The 17,790-nt window shown below is 40.5% G+C and overlaps 1 protein-coding gene across 3 annotated transcripts; it reads left to right on the forward strand.

Moving 5' to 3' along the window:
* The first annotated feature begins 626 nt into the window (after nt 1-626).
* Nucleotides 627-13,895, forward strand: SLC25A51 (solute carrier family 25 member 51). Of its 3 annotated transcripts, none has more exons than XM_083183547.1 (2): nt 627-733; nt 8,963-13,895. In XM_083183547.1, exon 2 carries the CDS (start codon nt 8,982-8,984, stop codon nt 9,906-9,908), a length of 927 nt encoding a protein of 308 aa, XP_083039673.1. In that variant the 5' UTR covers nt 627-733; nt 8,963-8,981; the 3' UTR covers nt 9,909-13,895. The 3 variants fall into 3 exon arrangements, with proteins under 3 accessions (XP_083039673.1, XP_083039665.1, XP_083039683.1); XM_083183539.1 differs by lacking the exon at nt 627-733 and adding an exon at nt 740-882; XM_083183557.1 differs by lacking the exon at nt 627-733 and adding an exon at nt 894-1,384.
* The last annotated feature ends 3,895 nt before the right edge of the window (nt 13,896-17,790 follow it).

Genomic DNA, 17,790 nt, shown 5'->3' on the forward strand with positions numbered 1-17,790 from the left:
TTAGGAGGGATATGGACACAGAATATGTTTTTGGACTGTGGGAAGAACCAAGAGAAAACACAAAAACATGGAAAGAACAAATAAACTCCACATCAAAATAATCAGGATTGGTCCCATGTGAGACAGCAAAGCAAACCGTGCGCTGAGCCAGTGGCCGTCCACATTATTGTGAATGGGACGGGTACTGAGTCTGAACCTTATGTACCAAGCTCCAAAAAGGGAAGCTTTTTGGAACTTGGTCTCAAAGGTTACCGGCATCTGGCTCTGATGATGGTAGTCGATCTATGCCTATGGAGGCATTGTCAGAGGTGAAGGCTATTATGATTTCTCTCCTGCAGTCTTTGTCCAACATTGAGGAGATGCACATGGTGCAGTGTCAGTCACTGCACAGGAGTCTTGCTAAAACATGACAGATTCCGCCAATGTGTCAAGAACTAGAACAGGACCTGTCAGGGAAGCTGCCTTTATGTTGGAGACCTGACGGTCACCTAGCTGCTAATAGCTATCGGACATAAAATAGCGGTGAACAGCGCATGCCCACAGCCTCTGTTCCCGTCACGCGTCTGCGATTGGCCGATACCGGTGGGTGATTGGTCGAACGTTAGCACGCATGCGTAAACTGGACAGGTGGCGCCTGAAGGTGACAGAGACGAGGTCGCTGTGCGCCTGCGCTGAGCATGGTGACAGCTGTGACGCTGATTGGATGTTCTCTTGGATTTGCTTTTGACCGGAAGTAAGTTGTTGTGTTACCCCCACCGCCCACACATGTCATCACCGGCTGTTAAGCAGTAAGGGGGGTTCATGGGCCAGTGTGTGAGAGATCGGTGACTGTGTCTGCCGGGCAGGCTGAGCTGGCAATGGCGGGACGCGGTGTCAGGGCAGGTGAGAGTCACACCCTAGTGTCTTCGGGCAGCAGTAATGGAGACAGCCGAGCTCTGTGTTTGGTTCCTGCAGACCAATGACACCTGCGCCCGCACAGCCGGCTGTCCCCTCTTATCCATCTCCTTAGCCGCCCTGTGTGTGACCTGGAATCACTCACCGAGACAGGCATTTGCTTTATTCATACCTACATCCATAGTAGTGGGGATCATTATCCAGAAGGAGGGGTAAGAGAGAATGTATGTGACACAGTGTATGCTGGGCACTGTAGTGCCGCCGCTGCTGGTGACCATAAAGTCTCCCGTGCCTTCTGTAGAGCGCTTCCAGCGCTCTGTAGGTGACCCAGGTGTGCAGTCACTGTGGCCATGCATGGTAACTAAGCATTTGCTTAGTGTCACCCGGGTTTATTTGTAATGGCACAATGCTGCTGCAGTAGTTATGTGACCTAATGCAACGAGCAAGGGTCTCCTCTGCACGGCCTCCTCCTACCTGATCAAACAGGCAGGTAAGAATTACAGCTTCTCGTGTGCTCTACTGAACTTATTCATTCATTCATTCATTCAGTTGATGGGAGTTTTGCAAGCATTAGTCACCTCCCAGCTTCCTGTGAACTGTGCACATACAGAGGAGCATAATACCTGTTTGTCATATGTCCACTTGCTTTCTTATGCTTTTATTTACCGGTACCAAAATAAACGTACTACTACTACCAAATTAAGTTATGGTCTTGCATACATTTGATGTTTTTACAAATTATCCATGCCTTAAAGAGCATGGGGAGCCCCCAGCTGGGAATCCATCCTCTTATGGATAAATTGCATTATTAATGTGATGGTCACTTCCCTGGAAGCTTATACGCTTATCAAAAAAATCGGTACTTATGTAATATCTGGGCTCCCGTTTTTCTTATGAGACCACGTCCGCTCGCCACGCTTCGGGCACGGTGGCTCGCTGCGCTCGCCACACTATATAAAATCAACTCCATGCGTATTTGGATAGTAGGGGTATGAAAAAATGGGGTGCATTTAACATGGGAGCCCAGATAATACATAAGTACCAAAAAATCTATGACCTATTTCCTTTTTACACATGTGATGCAAAAGTAAAGTTCGGAGTCGGAGATGACCTTAGTATGCAGGTGGTAGCACTCAAAACAGCAGTGATCTATTAGTTGGCTTGTCAGTTGTACACAAAACAAATTGATTAATCTTCTTAAATCTGATACATTGCAGACATGCTGTCTGTCTTGTGACAATACTATAAAAAAAAAAATTTTCTCATGTGTGGCAAGCATAATGCTTCTTTTAAGTGTGTTTGATTAACAAGACCAGTTGCTTTGACGAGTAATGTCAACATAATATAAAACTATTAAGAGTGTATCATACAGTACTAATATTTGCACATTGTCGTCACCCCCCCCCCCCCCCCCCCCCCCGTATGCAATAAATAAGTTAGGTGCATATGGTTTTGTGTTTTGGTGCCTATTTTTATTGTATTAAGCAAAGCACATTCTGCTGGTTTTGCATTGCAGTTTTGGCAGCTGTCTGTTTTGAAAAAAAGCTATTTTTGGAGCTTGAAAAGATAACTTGTGCGAAGGATCATGCAAAATATTGTCGTGCCTTTGTGGAAAATCTATGGCTGTTATGGGCAGCATTACTTGATTTCTAGATATTACTTGACTAGCTATTTCCTAATGGTGGTAACATTTTGTAAAATGGATGTTGACTGTCCTCCTTACCTCACACTCCTTGTTTTCAGCTTCCGAAAAACCTGAATACACTTCAGCTGGTGTCACCAGAATTTGAAATCTCAGAGCAAATAATTCACTGCCTTGTAATACTCAGTGTTTGTAAAACTAATGGGTGATAAGGCTAAATACTCTCCTGCTGCTCATGGTACTATGGGTGGAGGAATGAATATTCCCCAGGGCAGAGAACTAGGACTATAACGTTACAGGTATCAAATGAGCCAAGCATTGTGTGTGTGTGTGTGTGTGTGTGTGTGTGTGTGTGTGTGTGTGTATAAATAAAGTATAACAGAATATAACTTTGTAGTTTACAATACAAACAGTGGTTAATATTTTGCATATGTGTTAAGTATAGAGTTGTTAAGGAAGTGACAGGCTAAACACGCTACATGGCCAAAATGATACATGGTTTATGAAAATCTTTCAAAACCTTGGGAAGTCATTTAGGGCCTTATTTTGGTTCATTCTTTCTGACAAAATCCTTCTTAGGCAAAACCATGTGCACTGCAGGTGGGGCAGATGTAACATGTGCAGAGAGAATTAGATTTTGGTGGGGTTTTACTTCAAAGTGAGATCTATATTGCAGTGTAAAAATAAAGAAGTCAGTATTTTCCCTGCACAGAAACAAAATTACTCACCCAAATCTAATTCTCTCTGCACATGTTACATCTGCCCCCCCTGCAGTGCACATGGTTTTGTCCATCTAAGAAGGATTTTGTCAGAAAGAATGAACCAAAATAAGGCCCAAAGTGTTTCCCTTCTCCAAAGGAGCCTTAATTCTAAAGGGAAGGCTAGATGTTAGAAAATGGCATCATGGATTTGCATCCATTCATATTTATTAGACTCTTGAGTACTAGATGGTAATGTTGTGTGACTTACCGCTTTGCAGCTGATGTTTCTAGATGTATTTCCTTCACAATAGGAACCCTTACAGTTGAGCAGGTGCCATTATAACATAGACATCTACCAAACTGATGAAAGGTGTTATCAGATGACTGTGGCACTTGGAAAGTCGCTAAGCTGTTCAGTGGGACAGTTCTGTGTTTTTTTTTAACTATAAAGAATGCATGGCTGTACTGTACTATATTTTATGCACCTGTTTAAATCATCGGAGAGGCTACCTGCAACTACTGCTTTGCGCCGCCACCAGAATGGGGCACACGTCCCCATCTGCCAGCTATAGCGAGCTTGTGAAAACACAGAGAAGGAAATTTTAATAGGATGAGAGATTTAGAAAGTGAGAGATTTTGTAAGAAATCTCGTTTTGTTTTGTTTTTTAAAGCGAAAATCATTTACACTGCAAAACCAGTTTGATTTTGAAGTGTAAATGATTGCCGCTTTTAAGTGGAGATTTCTTACCAAATCTCTCACTCTGAATCTCACATCCTATTAAAATTTCACCCAGAAAGTGGCTCCGTCTGTGTGCTATATTTTATGCACCTGTTTGAATTGTTAAGGCTTGAAATGGGTATATATTTATATACCTCTAGTACAGTTTTTTTTTTTAGGTTAACACTAGATGTGTTTTGTCTAGTCTAATAAAGGAGCGAAATATTTTAAAAGAGAAAGGAGTTTAGTGGCTGTGTTCTTGCTGTGTCAGTGACCTTTATACATTTGTGCTACATATTTGCCTAGAGCTTAAATAATACTGTTTAACAAATGATACAAATATTTGACTTTGTGTTAAGATGTATGCTAGAATTTCTTTCATAATGTGACTTAAGGTGTCCATACACTGTACAATATTCCCGTGCGTTTTGAACTAGATCGCATCGCATGCAATCAAATCGCAGCAATGCGGTTGGGACCTAGTTGAAAAAGCATGGGCTGCACAGACTTTTGTGCGTTGCAATGGGATGCCCGCGCATAGCACAGCACCCTCGCTACTAATTAGGAATTTTAAAAGTCTTGCACATCTGCAAGGTTGTGAATCAGGGAAGGTGTTTGTTTCTTGGGTACTTGTTTATTTTAATCACATGCGATCGCATGTCATTTTATAGGGTGGTTGATGCCATGATATTAGGTATGCAATCATATGATTGTATGTCCCCAAAAATCTACTTTTGGGACATACAATCATATGATTGTATACCGAATGTCATGGCATCGCACACCCTATAAAATCGCATGCGATTTTGTGGGACACAAGATGCTATGCGTTGCAATATTATGGTGTAAAAAAAAATTACAAGAAAAAATCGCATGCCGTTATAATGGCCCATGCAATGCGATTTCCCTACGGTGCCGTACGTAGTAAATCTGGGCGCCGTGCTAGGAAACAAGTACCGTGTCTTGTCTTCAGTAAAGCTGGGGACACATTCGTCTATTCAATCCTAAACAATATGCACAATCACGATATTTTGGTGCATATAGCTTTAGGGGTGTATTCAATGTGACCGGCTAGGATGGCTTGTTTTCGTGATGTTCGCTGAAAACAAGTCCTCTTCTCCATTTAATTGCTCGCCCTACTCTATGTTCTGGGGCGAGTATTCCCCTGAACGGTGAAGTTCGTGTCTAATGCAGTGAGCCTGCTGCATATACCCGCAGGCCTCGTGGTCTTGGTGGCCGCACCCGGGCGAGACGACGAGTGCAGGGGTCAGTTGAGGGCGGGCTATGACAGTGAGCAATAGGCACTGCATTAGTATAGGCATTAGTATAAACGCACTAAATCATTATCGATGCACGCTGGTTGTTATCAACTCACTCTCTCATCTGTATATGCTGTATAATCCAGACTATGGAGGGTATTCAATCTTGGATTCTGCCTGTTGAAACGTTTAGACCAGTGGTTCTCAAACTGTGGGTCCTGACCTGCTCGGCATGGGGTCACGACTCCAAGTTACTGACCATCAGGCTGATGACTTTTCTAATCTCAGTCAGTGATTCAAGGAGTCTGAACAATCTGTTTAGTTGTCTGTTTATGTTAGACTCCTCCCATCATTATGTGCCTCCACAATGCTGCCATGTATGTGCTGTCTGGTGACTACACATGTGACGTGATGACCTTCTGCAGTAACTTGCTGGAGTCCTGTAATTATTTTTATTGCCTAATGGGGTCCCAGTGCAAAATAGTTTGAGGACCCCTGGTTTAGACAGTCGGAATCCTGGCCCAGCTCGACAGACTCGACAGGCGTAATTCAATGTTATACCTGTCTGTGAAAACGGCTGTGGATTGTCGAGAAACTGCCATGAATTTGACGATCCACTGCAGTTTCTGACCAAACAGATCTGGCTAGTTTTTAAAGTTGGATCTGTTTTATCAAAATCTGCCTTCAATGCTGTCGGAAATGGCCGTATTAAATAGGCAGCTGGTGCAATCTCCCCTGTCGGAAATATTGCTCGCTATTGAATCCCACCCTATATAGTCAATGACCTCATGCTGCTGGATGTGGCTATTGTTTTTACAATATTGTTTGATGTGTATTCAGTATGGGCTTGATTCATAGTCTGTTGTAGTTTTGCAAAAATTTGCAAGTATACTGTAACTGGTGGCGGTAATCTGTGTGGGGGTGGGGGGTGCCCAGTACAGGGCAACCCCTGTAAGTCCCTCCCCATTATGTGCCGCAAAAATGTGGGAGTCTAGATATGAATTAGTCCCAATATTGTTTGTCCAGGAGCTCCATGCAGTTTAACGGAAATCGTTTTCGTTCTTGGATGATATCGGCTACTGTGTACCCATCTTAATTTGTTTAATTCTGTGTTTTTTGGCTGGTGCGGGCTATTTTTTTTTTTCCCCTTTTTATACCTGAAGCTGGCCAAACAGCTAAACATTCTGTCCAACCATCCAGCTAGTTAGCTCATGGGAACAAATGACAATTGATTTCTTGTTTTCAATGCTGACAACAATATGACTTACACCAACACTCCTAAACTTGCGATGGATTCAGAGACCCATGAGAAAAGAAAAAGTGAAGTCGATTTTGGGTTAAATTTTTTTTTTTTTTTACAGAAACAACAAAGAAACTTTTTGTGTGCGCGCGCACTTGCAAGGAACGCGGCACTCACAGCAGCAGAAATCACTCTAACACTTCAGGTTATTTAAGGCAACAATTCAATGCCTTTTAATAGGCATTTTCATCAGGCTTAACATACCTTTATAACACCAAATTGACGCTGTGGAGCGCCGCCCGTCGGACCAGAGCGCCTCCTAGTGTGACTAACCCGTCACCATAACAACGCTGTAAACAAAAAAATGTACATTTAAAAAGTGACACACATATAAACAAGCTACAGCTATTTCTATAGCAGCTGCAGTTGACAACACAGTATATCTAACCAGCGGTTATGCTAAATAGGACAAGTATTTAAATCAGGCTACTGAACCCTCTTCCAGACAACCTAAAGAAGAACAACAATCACGATGTACTATATGTAATGATATAAGACTGGCCATATCAAGATGAATGAAACATTATTTGCGGGTGAGACAACTGATCCCCAGGTTTTCATTGAGCCCTGTGGGAGAGATGGTATTCAACCGATGGATCCACTTTGTCTCACACTTTAGAAGTTTAAACCCCTATTACCACCCCTGATGTCAACGGGGACATGATCTATCATACGATAGCGAAGTGATGGAGGGGTGTGCTTTTTGGCCAAAAAATGTTTTGGCACAATGTTTGCCCCCTGCCAGTGCTGCTCGTATCGTGGATCTATGTGTAGTGATGCGTTCTTTGAACGATCTCTCGGTTTTACCAATATATATGATAGTCCACACGGACATATCAATTGGTATACTACATACCTAGATGCACAAGACAAGGTGTGATGAATGGTAAACTTGGTACCCAAATGGGAATGATAAAAGACATTACCGGGTATCATGGGTATCATACATGAACAAACAGTACAAGTCCACCTGATGCACCCTCTTGGTGCTGATTTTTGGGGTGTACTGATGTATGTGATGTCAGATTTGACCAACACATCCCTGAGATTAGGGGGTCTCTGATAACATGCCATGAAGCGTGTATCAGATAGTCCAATCTCAGGGTCTGTGCTTATGATGGGCCACAATTTTTTAGAATGTTTATTAACTTTGGGCTATCACTATTAAATTTAGTGACCCAAGGAAGTATGGGTTCTTTAACCGTTTTAGTTGAAGGGGCGAGCAGCTGTTCACATGAGAGCAGTGCTGCTCGTTGTCTGGCTTCCAACAGAGTACGCTTTTTGTACCCCCTTTCCAAAAATCGATCAATCAGGATGTCAATTTGTGACTCTGCCTCCACAGGATCTGAAACTATGCGTTTTATCCTAACCATCTGGGAGTAAGGGAGGTCATTAATAAGGCTAGTCGGGTGGGCGCTGGAATTATGTAAGAGATTGTTCCTGTCTGTTTCTTTCTGGAATAGGGAGGTAAAGAAGGTGCCCTCATGAAGATGTATTGTCACATCCAAAAAATGAATAAGGTGCTGATCATAGTTGATGGTAACTTTAACCGGGCTACCACCCATGTTATGCCTATCTACATGGTTAATCAGATCAGCAATGGGCCCCAACCAGAAAATGAGCAAATCGTCTATATATCTCAGATACAAGAAGATCCTGGCTGCAACATCTGGCTGGTCGAAAAAAATTCATTGTTCGGAAAAAAAACATGTAGATGTTAGCATAAGCCTGGGCTGCATTAGACCCCATAGAACAACCTTTCATTTGTAGCCAAAATCCTCCATCGTGGAGAAAAGAATTTTTTGAGATATATAGACTATTTGCTCATTTTCTGGTTGGGGCCCATTGCTGATCTGATTATATATATATATATATATATATAACTATCCATACCTTTTTGTCTCCCACTAACAGGGGGGTCTTTTTAGAGCAGCTGCCTTCTGTGTGGCGCGACTAGAGTCACTCCTAGATAGATAGATAGAGATATATATATATTAGTGTTGCATATAGTTATGGATGCAACATCATTGTGCATGCTGTGTTCTTGGTATGTGTCATGGATTTCTATTGGGAATTGCGATAGAATAATGGAATTTTATTTTTATTTTTTTAGTTCCACATGCAAAACACAAGACACACCGCACAGGCGATATAAATTGCACCAGTGTGTACATAGCCCTTGTGCTCACTGTGCATTACACAACGTTATGTTATAGGCTAACAAATCAAATGTCTCTAAGCTTAGGCATCAGATTACTATGATGATCACTACATTGGCAGAGCTCCAGATCCAGGGTTTGGCAGGCTTTGCTTTTGTAAAGTAATATATTTGCTTTTCCATGTGTTATCTCCTATTGCTCTCACCAAGAGATCATTTTGACACTTTATTGAATGTAGATTGCACACAATTCCTTTATAAAAACTTTAACATTTTTCTTTATATTTTAGGTGAGCTGACATTTCCCATATGACTTATACCAACACTCCTAAACTTGTGATGGATTCAGAGGCCCATGAGAAAAGGAAAAGTGACTTGGTTCTCTCTGCACCAAAGCAAGACGTTAAGCATCGTAAAGTAAACATTGGGGCTGGCAAACATTATCTCTGTGGCTATTGTGCTGCGTTCACAAACATTGCAATCACCTTCCCTATTCAGAAGGTGCTGTTTCGCCAACAGCTTTACGGACTGAGAACCAGAGATGCTATAAGACAACTGGAGAAAGATGGGATCCGCAATCTTTACAGGGGAATATTGCCGCCTCTTATGCAGAAAACAACTACTCTTGCTCTGATGTTTGGCCTTTATCAGGACTTCTCAAGTCTCTTGCTGAGGCATACAGACTCTCCTGAGATTGTTACACGGAGTGTAGCAGCAATCCTAGCTGGAACCACTGAAGCTCTGCTCACGCCTTTTGAGAGGGTTCAGACTTTGCTTCAGGACTACAAACATCATGACCGATTTACAAATACTTTTCAGGCTTTCAAAGTTCTGCGACCCTATGGAATTAGAGAATACTACCGTGGCTTAGTCCCTATTTTGGTCCGGAATGGACCAAGCAACGCACTTTTCTTCGGCCTCCGCAACCCAATTAAACAATGTTTGCCAGAAGCGAAAACGTACAGCGCTCACTTAATAATTGACTTTATTTGTGGGGGATTGCTTGGAGCCATGTTAGGCTTTATGTTTTTCCCAATTAATGTGGTGAAAGCCCGCATGCAGTCCCAAATTGGAGGTGACTTTACGTCCTTTGGTAAAGTGCTCACAACCATCTGGACAGAACGTGATGGAAAACTGACGCACCTTTTCCGTGGTGCCCATCTAAACTATCATCGGTCCATTTTGTCCTGGGGTATAATCAATGCAACTTATGAGTTGCTATTGAAATTGTTCTGATATGGACAGATGCTGCTACATCACGTGTTTTACTTTACACTAGGGGATCAAATTGTCACAAAACCAAATACAATAAAAGACTTGTCTGTTCACAAAATATTACAATGTAATATAATCTGTCAGAGCAGACAGGTGGCTACAAATATTCTAGCAGGCTTGGTTTTTGGTCAACAAAAGTGCCTGTCTGTCCTTCTATTTGTAAGTGACTAAGGGGTCTGTGTCAAAGTTTTTGGGAGAGATAACGTTGACTGATAAAGTTCCAGCCAATCAGCCGCTAATTGCCATGTTACCTGCTGTGTTTGAAAAATGGAAAGAGCTTGTTGGTTGGCTGTTTATATCCATCTCTCTCCAAGGCTTAGTGTGTGACCCTCTAAACCTTTTGTGGGCAAAATATTGCCATGTATTACTACTGCTTAATGTTGGAATTAGAAGTTTTACAATCTTAAATATCTATTAAAATAACCTAAAGTAAGAAATGAGTGCATTAGTCTTAGGATGCTATAGTTCACGTGAAATTGTGTGTGTGTCAAAGTACTTATTACTATAAATTTATATAAATTGGGTGCCTTTTTTTTTTTTTTTTTTTTTACAACCTTATTTGTATAACCGCAACACTGTTTTTAAAATGCTTCTCCACTTTTAATTTATTATGTAAGCTTTATATTATTTTGTGGAATATAGTCTTATTTTGAGCTTTATTTCTGTCAGTGTCCACTTTTTTTTTTTTTTTATGTGCTTTTGCCAGAACACACAAGACCTGAATCACATGACTCCAAATATGAGCAAATTATTAACCTAGGTTACGATTAATGGAAGATTTTAGTCTAAAGTAAACAAATTCCATCTTATATACAAGTTTTCATTTAGCAGGTATATAATAGATTGTGTTCATTCTAGCACCCACCATATTTGAAAGCCCATGCAGTTCCTCTTCCCTGCCTGGGGTGTCGTCTGCTGTGGTGTTTCTAGCACAAGTCTAGTTTGCATATCAGTGCTGATATACAGACCACACTGTGCTACAAGCACTGCAGCAGACAGTGACACCCCAGGCTGGGAAGAGGAACTGCATGGGCTTTCAAATATGGCGGGTGCTAAAATGAACACTGATAGAAATTAGGTAAGGCTTTCATGGCAGAATTTATTGAAAGACAGAACTTATCTGTTCAGCCATTGTTTGTAAAAACATACACAATTGTTTTACAGCATTACACATGAAATGAGATTGTATATTTGTAGCATTGAAACACCTAACCAATGCAATGGAATAAAATTAACCATTTTGTGAATGTTGGTAAATTTGATTTTTTTTTTTCTTGGAATATCCTGTTCAAAATGTGATTACATTATGTGACACCCTTAATGTATTCACGATAATAGATTGACAGACACAAGTGTAGAGTGGTTTTCCTTATTTTTCCTCATGGAGACTTTATGGAGGAATTCAATTGTTTTTGGTCACCTGCAGCTCCCGTCTTAAGTGATAGGAGATATTCATTTGAGGGGGTAAAAAAAATTTTTTTTTTTTTTTTTAATACTCCAGCTGAGTTCTGCACTTTGTAATTTCAATAGATTCCTTGAGTAACCTGATGCATCTTATGAACTGAGATACTCCCTCCTACTTTTGAGTCGGCATTCTTGGAGGTTACTAAAGCCCCTTCTCATTAGACCGAATGTGTGGATTGCTGAGGATGGCATTTGAGTTTGTACCATCAGAAGAAAGGGTGCAAAACCAATTAGGGACCCACCAAATTGCTGGACAGTAACATGTTGCCCTATTTTTTTTTTTTGGGGGGGGGGTTGTAACCGGCTTGATAACAATAGAAAAGATGAGTTTCTGTTGAGGCTTTATTTTTTTTTCATTCTATGTTGCTTAATTATTACGTTCATTTCATAAAATCTATTTATGAGCTAGATGGTAATCACAGCAAAATGCACCTGTATCATTTATATCTACAATTTACCAGAAAAACTAGAGCACGTTATCTATTCCATATAATCTCATAAATAGACTATAATTGTAAAGAAATCGTCATATAATATAATACATCTATTTCCTGCAGAAGGATCATCTCAGGGTTGCATATTCCGTTTAGAAGTACAGTAGTGTGTATGTAATCTCAATCTTCTATATGCATCTGTAATCTTCATACAAGTACATTCTGGTGTCCATTTTGGATTGCTGCACTAATACTAATGCTATTCTTGCCCAGTATTAAAATCTGCATAATATGATAATGAATAGATATGTGTTTAGAATTTAACATTTCAGTTTGGCAACAGATGTCAAAATCCTTAACCTTCTAATATCGCCGACTCTACCATGTGCTAATTGGGGCTAATCAGGATTTATATTCTCACCACTTCTCTGAAAAAGCTAAGTGAGGGCTTATTCCCAAAGTTGTGTAATAGAAGACAATAAGCAGGCTTAGGAGGCGGGTTCTCATGACTAATGAATGTGGAAAACAAACAGAAGCAATATGTACTTAGTCTGAGAGAGCACAGCTCGACATTAAGATGGTATGCAAATCGCCAACCTACAGTATCTTCCTGTAGGTAATATCCATGCGTAACAATTTCCTGCTATATACCAATTATATTGTATTGCAAACACAATTTACACAAATGTGTTTTTATATGCTTTTGTATATAATTGTAATAGAGGGAGGGCATTGTTGATGCCCTCAGTGCAGTGCTATTCTCAGGTAAGTTGGTGACCACAGCAAGACTGAGGGTCTTTTGTTGATCAGACAGTTTCACATCAGGGATGGTTTTATCCATTATTTTTGCAAAGTAAAGATTGTGTTTGTGGTCAGATTGCAGATTTATAGAACTTCTAAACCAAATGACAAGTCTCCTGCTATATAAAAGCAAATGACAAATAAAAAAAAAAAAAAAAGCGTTTTAGGGGTATTCAATGTGCAGCCGCTATTTCTGACGGGGGAAATGGCGGCGGCTCCCTATTCAATGCTGTTTTTAGTGACCGCATTGATACGGGATCACGGCAGAACAGGCCTGACTTTAGAAGCTGTCGGGCTTGTTCTGCCTATAACTGCAGTGGATTGTTGCGATCCCGGCCACAGGTCGACAATCCAAGGCCATTTTTGCGGCCATGTTCCCTTTGCGCCGATCGGCCGGCGGGATATTGAATCCCACCTGTCATTCAGACTGGACTGAATACCCCCCTTTAAAGAGGTTTAAATATTTTGGTCTTGGGGTGCTTCAAAGGTATTGACATTTTTTTTTTGTATGTGCTGAATCATTCAGTTAATGCACCATGTTATCTGCTAGTTATGATTAGTCCCTCTTAATGATTTTATTTCAAGGATGTACTTCGCACATTACAAAGGAGAAAAAAGGAAACTGAGATCAGAACTGTATTTTCCCAATAGTCATTACTTTTTCCCAATATGCTTTTATGAAGAGCAGGTCTCTTGTAAGCAAAAATGACTTGTGTAACAGTGTATTTTTGTTTCGTTTTTTACAGATTGAGCCAAGGGGGACAGAGAGAGTAAATTCTTAAATGTAATGGGATGTTGCTCAATTTTATATGTTATGCTTAAAGATATTTGTTAAAAATGTTATTGGGAATATTATAAATATGGGATAGCGTTATTTTCAGTTTTACATAAAATAGCCAAAACTATTTATTTTTGTCACGTGCTTTATCCAACCCTGAACCAACAGAGCATTTGTTTTTTATTTTGAGTGCTGAACCAAAACAGCCATACTGGGTGCTAACGTGTTCATTTTCAAAATGTATAAAATATGGTTGCACAGTGATGTATGTATGGTTGCACAGTGATGTATGTATGTTTTCAGGGGTTTTTTTTTGTATCTTTCGGTTTTAAAAATGTATAGTAAATATGCTTTTATGATAAATTTGAAGTTCCGTACAAAAATGTTTATAAAATAAATGCTATGTTCCTGATTCGTTGTATAAATAAATCACTTAGACAACAGTAATAAAGTGTTTGAGGATTTTTTTTTTTTCTCTGGTATAAAATATATATATATATATATATATATATATATATATATATATATATATATATATATATATATATATATATATATATATATATATATATATATATATATATATATATATGTATATGTATGTATATGTGAACCCAATATTCCAAATCGCGCTCTTTGTACAATTAAGATTAATCTTATTCGTCCACAATGGTTTCGGCAGCCTCTACCACAATGTCCCCAGAGGGATAAGGGACCCCAACAACAATATAACACCCAGTTGTGGAATGGCGCCAAGATCAGTAAAAGTCCATAAGTATGGTGGTCCGATCTCCAATGAAGTACTCAAGATAAATCTTCCAATCACTTTATTTTCAGAAATACATTCAAGACACGATGTACAGAAACGTCCCGACGCGTTTCGTCTTACACAGACTTCATCAGGGGAACAATTTTGTGTCTTTATTTTGATATTGATTATCACCAGCAATGGATTTTTATAAAGAGGTGTCTCCTATAATTAGAGACCTTGTGCAGGACAACTTTAGATCCTTTAGCCTTCAAAGAGTTCAAGGCCTTGGGTAATCAATTAAAAATGGTGAGTAAGTCTAATAGAGTAACCAAGTGACTTAATGTTCACCGAAAAATCCTTCCCTGCCAGTACTGACTTGCCAAGTTTTACAATCTGCAAGATCCAATAGTTTATATGGGTAACAGCTTATCCACAATGCACAGCTTCAAATACAATGGGTCTGTTAACCAAATCGATCTGTCCTGCAGGGAAGGTATATATACTGTATATATATATATGTGTGTGTGTATATATATATATATATATATACATACATACATACATACATACATACATACATACCCTCTAACAAACCACATCTAGATCACTTTCTTTGATTGTGAATTAGAACAAAATAAAACATAAATGTGGTATAGTCTTGATATTAGTGCTAAAAAAAAAGTATTTACAACTTTTTATCGAAATGTAATTGGCTATGAATTAGCTGATCTGTTCAATGATTTATCTCCCGAAATAGATAATCATTTTTCTGCATGAAAAATACTGAATCAGTTGTTTGAGTTGCTTAAGCTGGTTACACACTATAAAGGGGCCTACACATGGTGCTATATGAACTACTGATCTGCATGATGTAGTCTTTTTCTCTATGGAAAACATAGTATATAACTTGCAATGCCGATGCATGCCATGGCATGAAAGTAGGGATGCCAATCCCGGGGCATTTTTTCAATCCCGGGATTCGGGATTGAAAAATGCTCAATCCCGGGATTGGCTTCCCTATTTTAAAAAAATGCCCTGGTCGTCCACATATTTTCATACCTGGGCGGGTGCAGCCGGGATCCGGGAGTTGTGGCAGGATTTATGAGGCTGTAAACAGGATACAAGCTGAGCTGTGCGACCAAAGTAAAAGTAAATGGCCTGCGCAGCGTGACTATGACATTGTGTCACGCTAGGCAGAGCCGCGCCGGCGTCTGAAGAAGCCGGGCAACATCTGAGTAGGAGCTCAGACGCTGCCCGACATAAATACGGCCGTGTCCGGGAGCAGCGGTGCAGCTGTCTGGCCTGCGCAGGGTGACTATGACTGTCAGGCTACGCAGAGCCGCGCTGCGCGTCGGAAGAAGTCGTGCAACATCTGAGTAGGAGCTCAGACGCTGCCCGACATTAGACAGCGCATGCGCCGTCTAATCCCAGAATCCCGGGATTGGAACCTCCAATCCCGGGATAGAAATCCTGGCGATTTTGGGGCTAAATAATTTGATTTAACATTTATCCGAGCGACCATTTTTGCCAATTTCCCAACTTTTGGGAGCAAATGGATGATTTGTCCCATACCATATCAGATTTTCATTCTGGAAAAATTGAACAGATACTCCTAAAAATGTGTATCCTGCTTAAGAAGCCCCTCCTACTTCATCTTTTTTTTGCAATATGTTTATTGGTTTTAGAAATTGTTACAAAATTATAGCATCCAATGGCAATGTAATCAACAAGCCAGAAATTACAGATCACATGTAACCTCCTACTACATCTTAATGTACCCATGAAACAAGTATGTGAAAGTCTTATCCTTTCCCCAAATCTGTGAATTCTGGTATCTATACTGTTGCACCTACTTGTCAAATGTATTTGTTGATGAAACATCAAAAATTCATTTATGACCAAACCATTTGACTTCATTAACTGTAGCTTATTAAAATCTAAAAATAAAACTAACCTAAAATACTCCTACCAGAGACTGCGGCCTGACATCCTCTTCTGCAGCACCCGCCGAACATCTGGTGCGGCGGGTGAGTGAAAGGGACCTGGTGAGCGGACTGGACTGTGCTGCCTGGCGATCTCCTGGCGGCCCCCCATCCGGTCTCCTTGCGGGTGGCTGCCTATACTTTGGTGCCTGGGCTGGCTGTGCATCCAGGCTCCGGTGGCCATTTTGGATCTCGTGCTGCCACGCAGTTTGTTACACAGTCCAGATACACTGAAGGTGCTATTCACCATACTCCCACTTTCTGCCTGGCCAGTTATCATTCCCATCAATATGGAATCCTCTCATCACCAAATCCTGCAGGCTATACATGCCTCTACTGAAAGACTTATTGCTCAGCTCAATGAAGTACAGAGAGATGTACTCCCTAACACCTATACTCCAGATACATATGCTGCTGGAGTAGATATAGCTGTGCATCAAAGCTCTAAACCTGTGAATTCCATGCTATCTATGTATGCTAATATCCTGGATGCACCCTCTTTGATGGCTTCACCTAACCCTGAGTGCTTATGGCCCCCTGTCCCTATATGCGTGGACAAGGCTGCACTACAACCTCCTCCATCTTTCCATCCTGCAGCAGTACAGCCCTTTACTATATATTTACGCTTCTGGATGTGTTCCTTCATATCTTCGGAAATTTGGATAGACTGATAAGTATGCTGCTGGAGAAGATAAGATTATACCTCAATGTTTCAATCCTGTGGCTTCCACTATACTTATGCATGCTAACATCCTGGATGTATTTTCTTTGATGGCCTTCCCTGACGTGGAGTACTTTTGGACTCCTGTCCTTAAATGCGTGTATACGGCTTCACTGCACCCTACTCCATTTCTCCTACCTGCAGCAGCATTTATGACCTTCTCTTTCAGCGATGCGGAATATTGGCCAGACTGAGGATATTCTATTATGCCTTTGTACCTTTAATTATTTTGTGTGCAGAAGTTTTGACTTGGGGTGTGGGCCTACATGAAAGAAATATATGTTTACTATGGGAATGATGGGACCCTCTCCTACACTGTAGCTGTTGTTTTTATATATGCGGCTCTGAAGATGAGAAGTGACTGGCCAGATTAATGCTTCTTGCGTTTCTTTCTCGCTATATTACTATATTTCTATACATGCTATTTCTTATATTGGGATGTCTATTAATCCTAATCAGGCTTTTCCTATCCGATCACTGTGGGAGGGTTGGACGCGACCTAGTTTTAAACTATTAATGTTTTGCCTTTTAAAATATGGATTATTACTTTCTTGACATTGTTTTCTTCTTTTTCTGTAGTTCATCTCCTCTGTGAACCCTGTTATAATGTTATAATCTGGTTGCTGTGGGGTTCCTTTACCCTCATATTCTATCATTGGTGGGGGGGTTGGGTTTGCCGCAGCTGATCTTGTCCATCTGATATTCTCTGGCACACTATATTTTTAGACGTATGTATCCTGCTATATGACTTGCAGTCATTATGCTATATTGCCCGGTGTTGAATGTGATGGGACCCTCCCATACAGTGTAGATGTACGATGATGCCCTAGTTATATATATAATTATTATAATTTTTTTTTTTAAATAAATGCCGTGCCAACGCCCCAGTCAGCACATTCGTTTATTATCCTT

This window comes from Crinia signifera, chromosome 1 (assembly GCF_055691185.1).
Source record: "Crinia signifera chromosome 1, ASM5569118v1, whole genome shotgun sequence".
In the NCBI taxonomy this organism is placed as follows: Eukaryota; Metazoa; Chordata; class Amphibia; order Anura; family Myobatrachidae; genus Crinia; species Crinia signifera.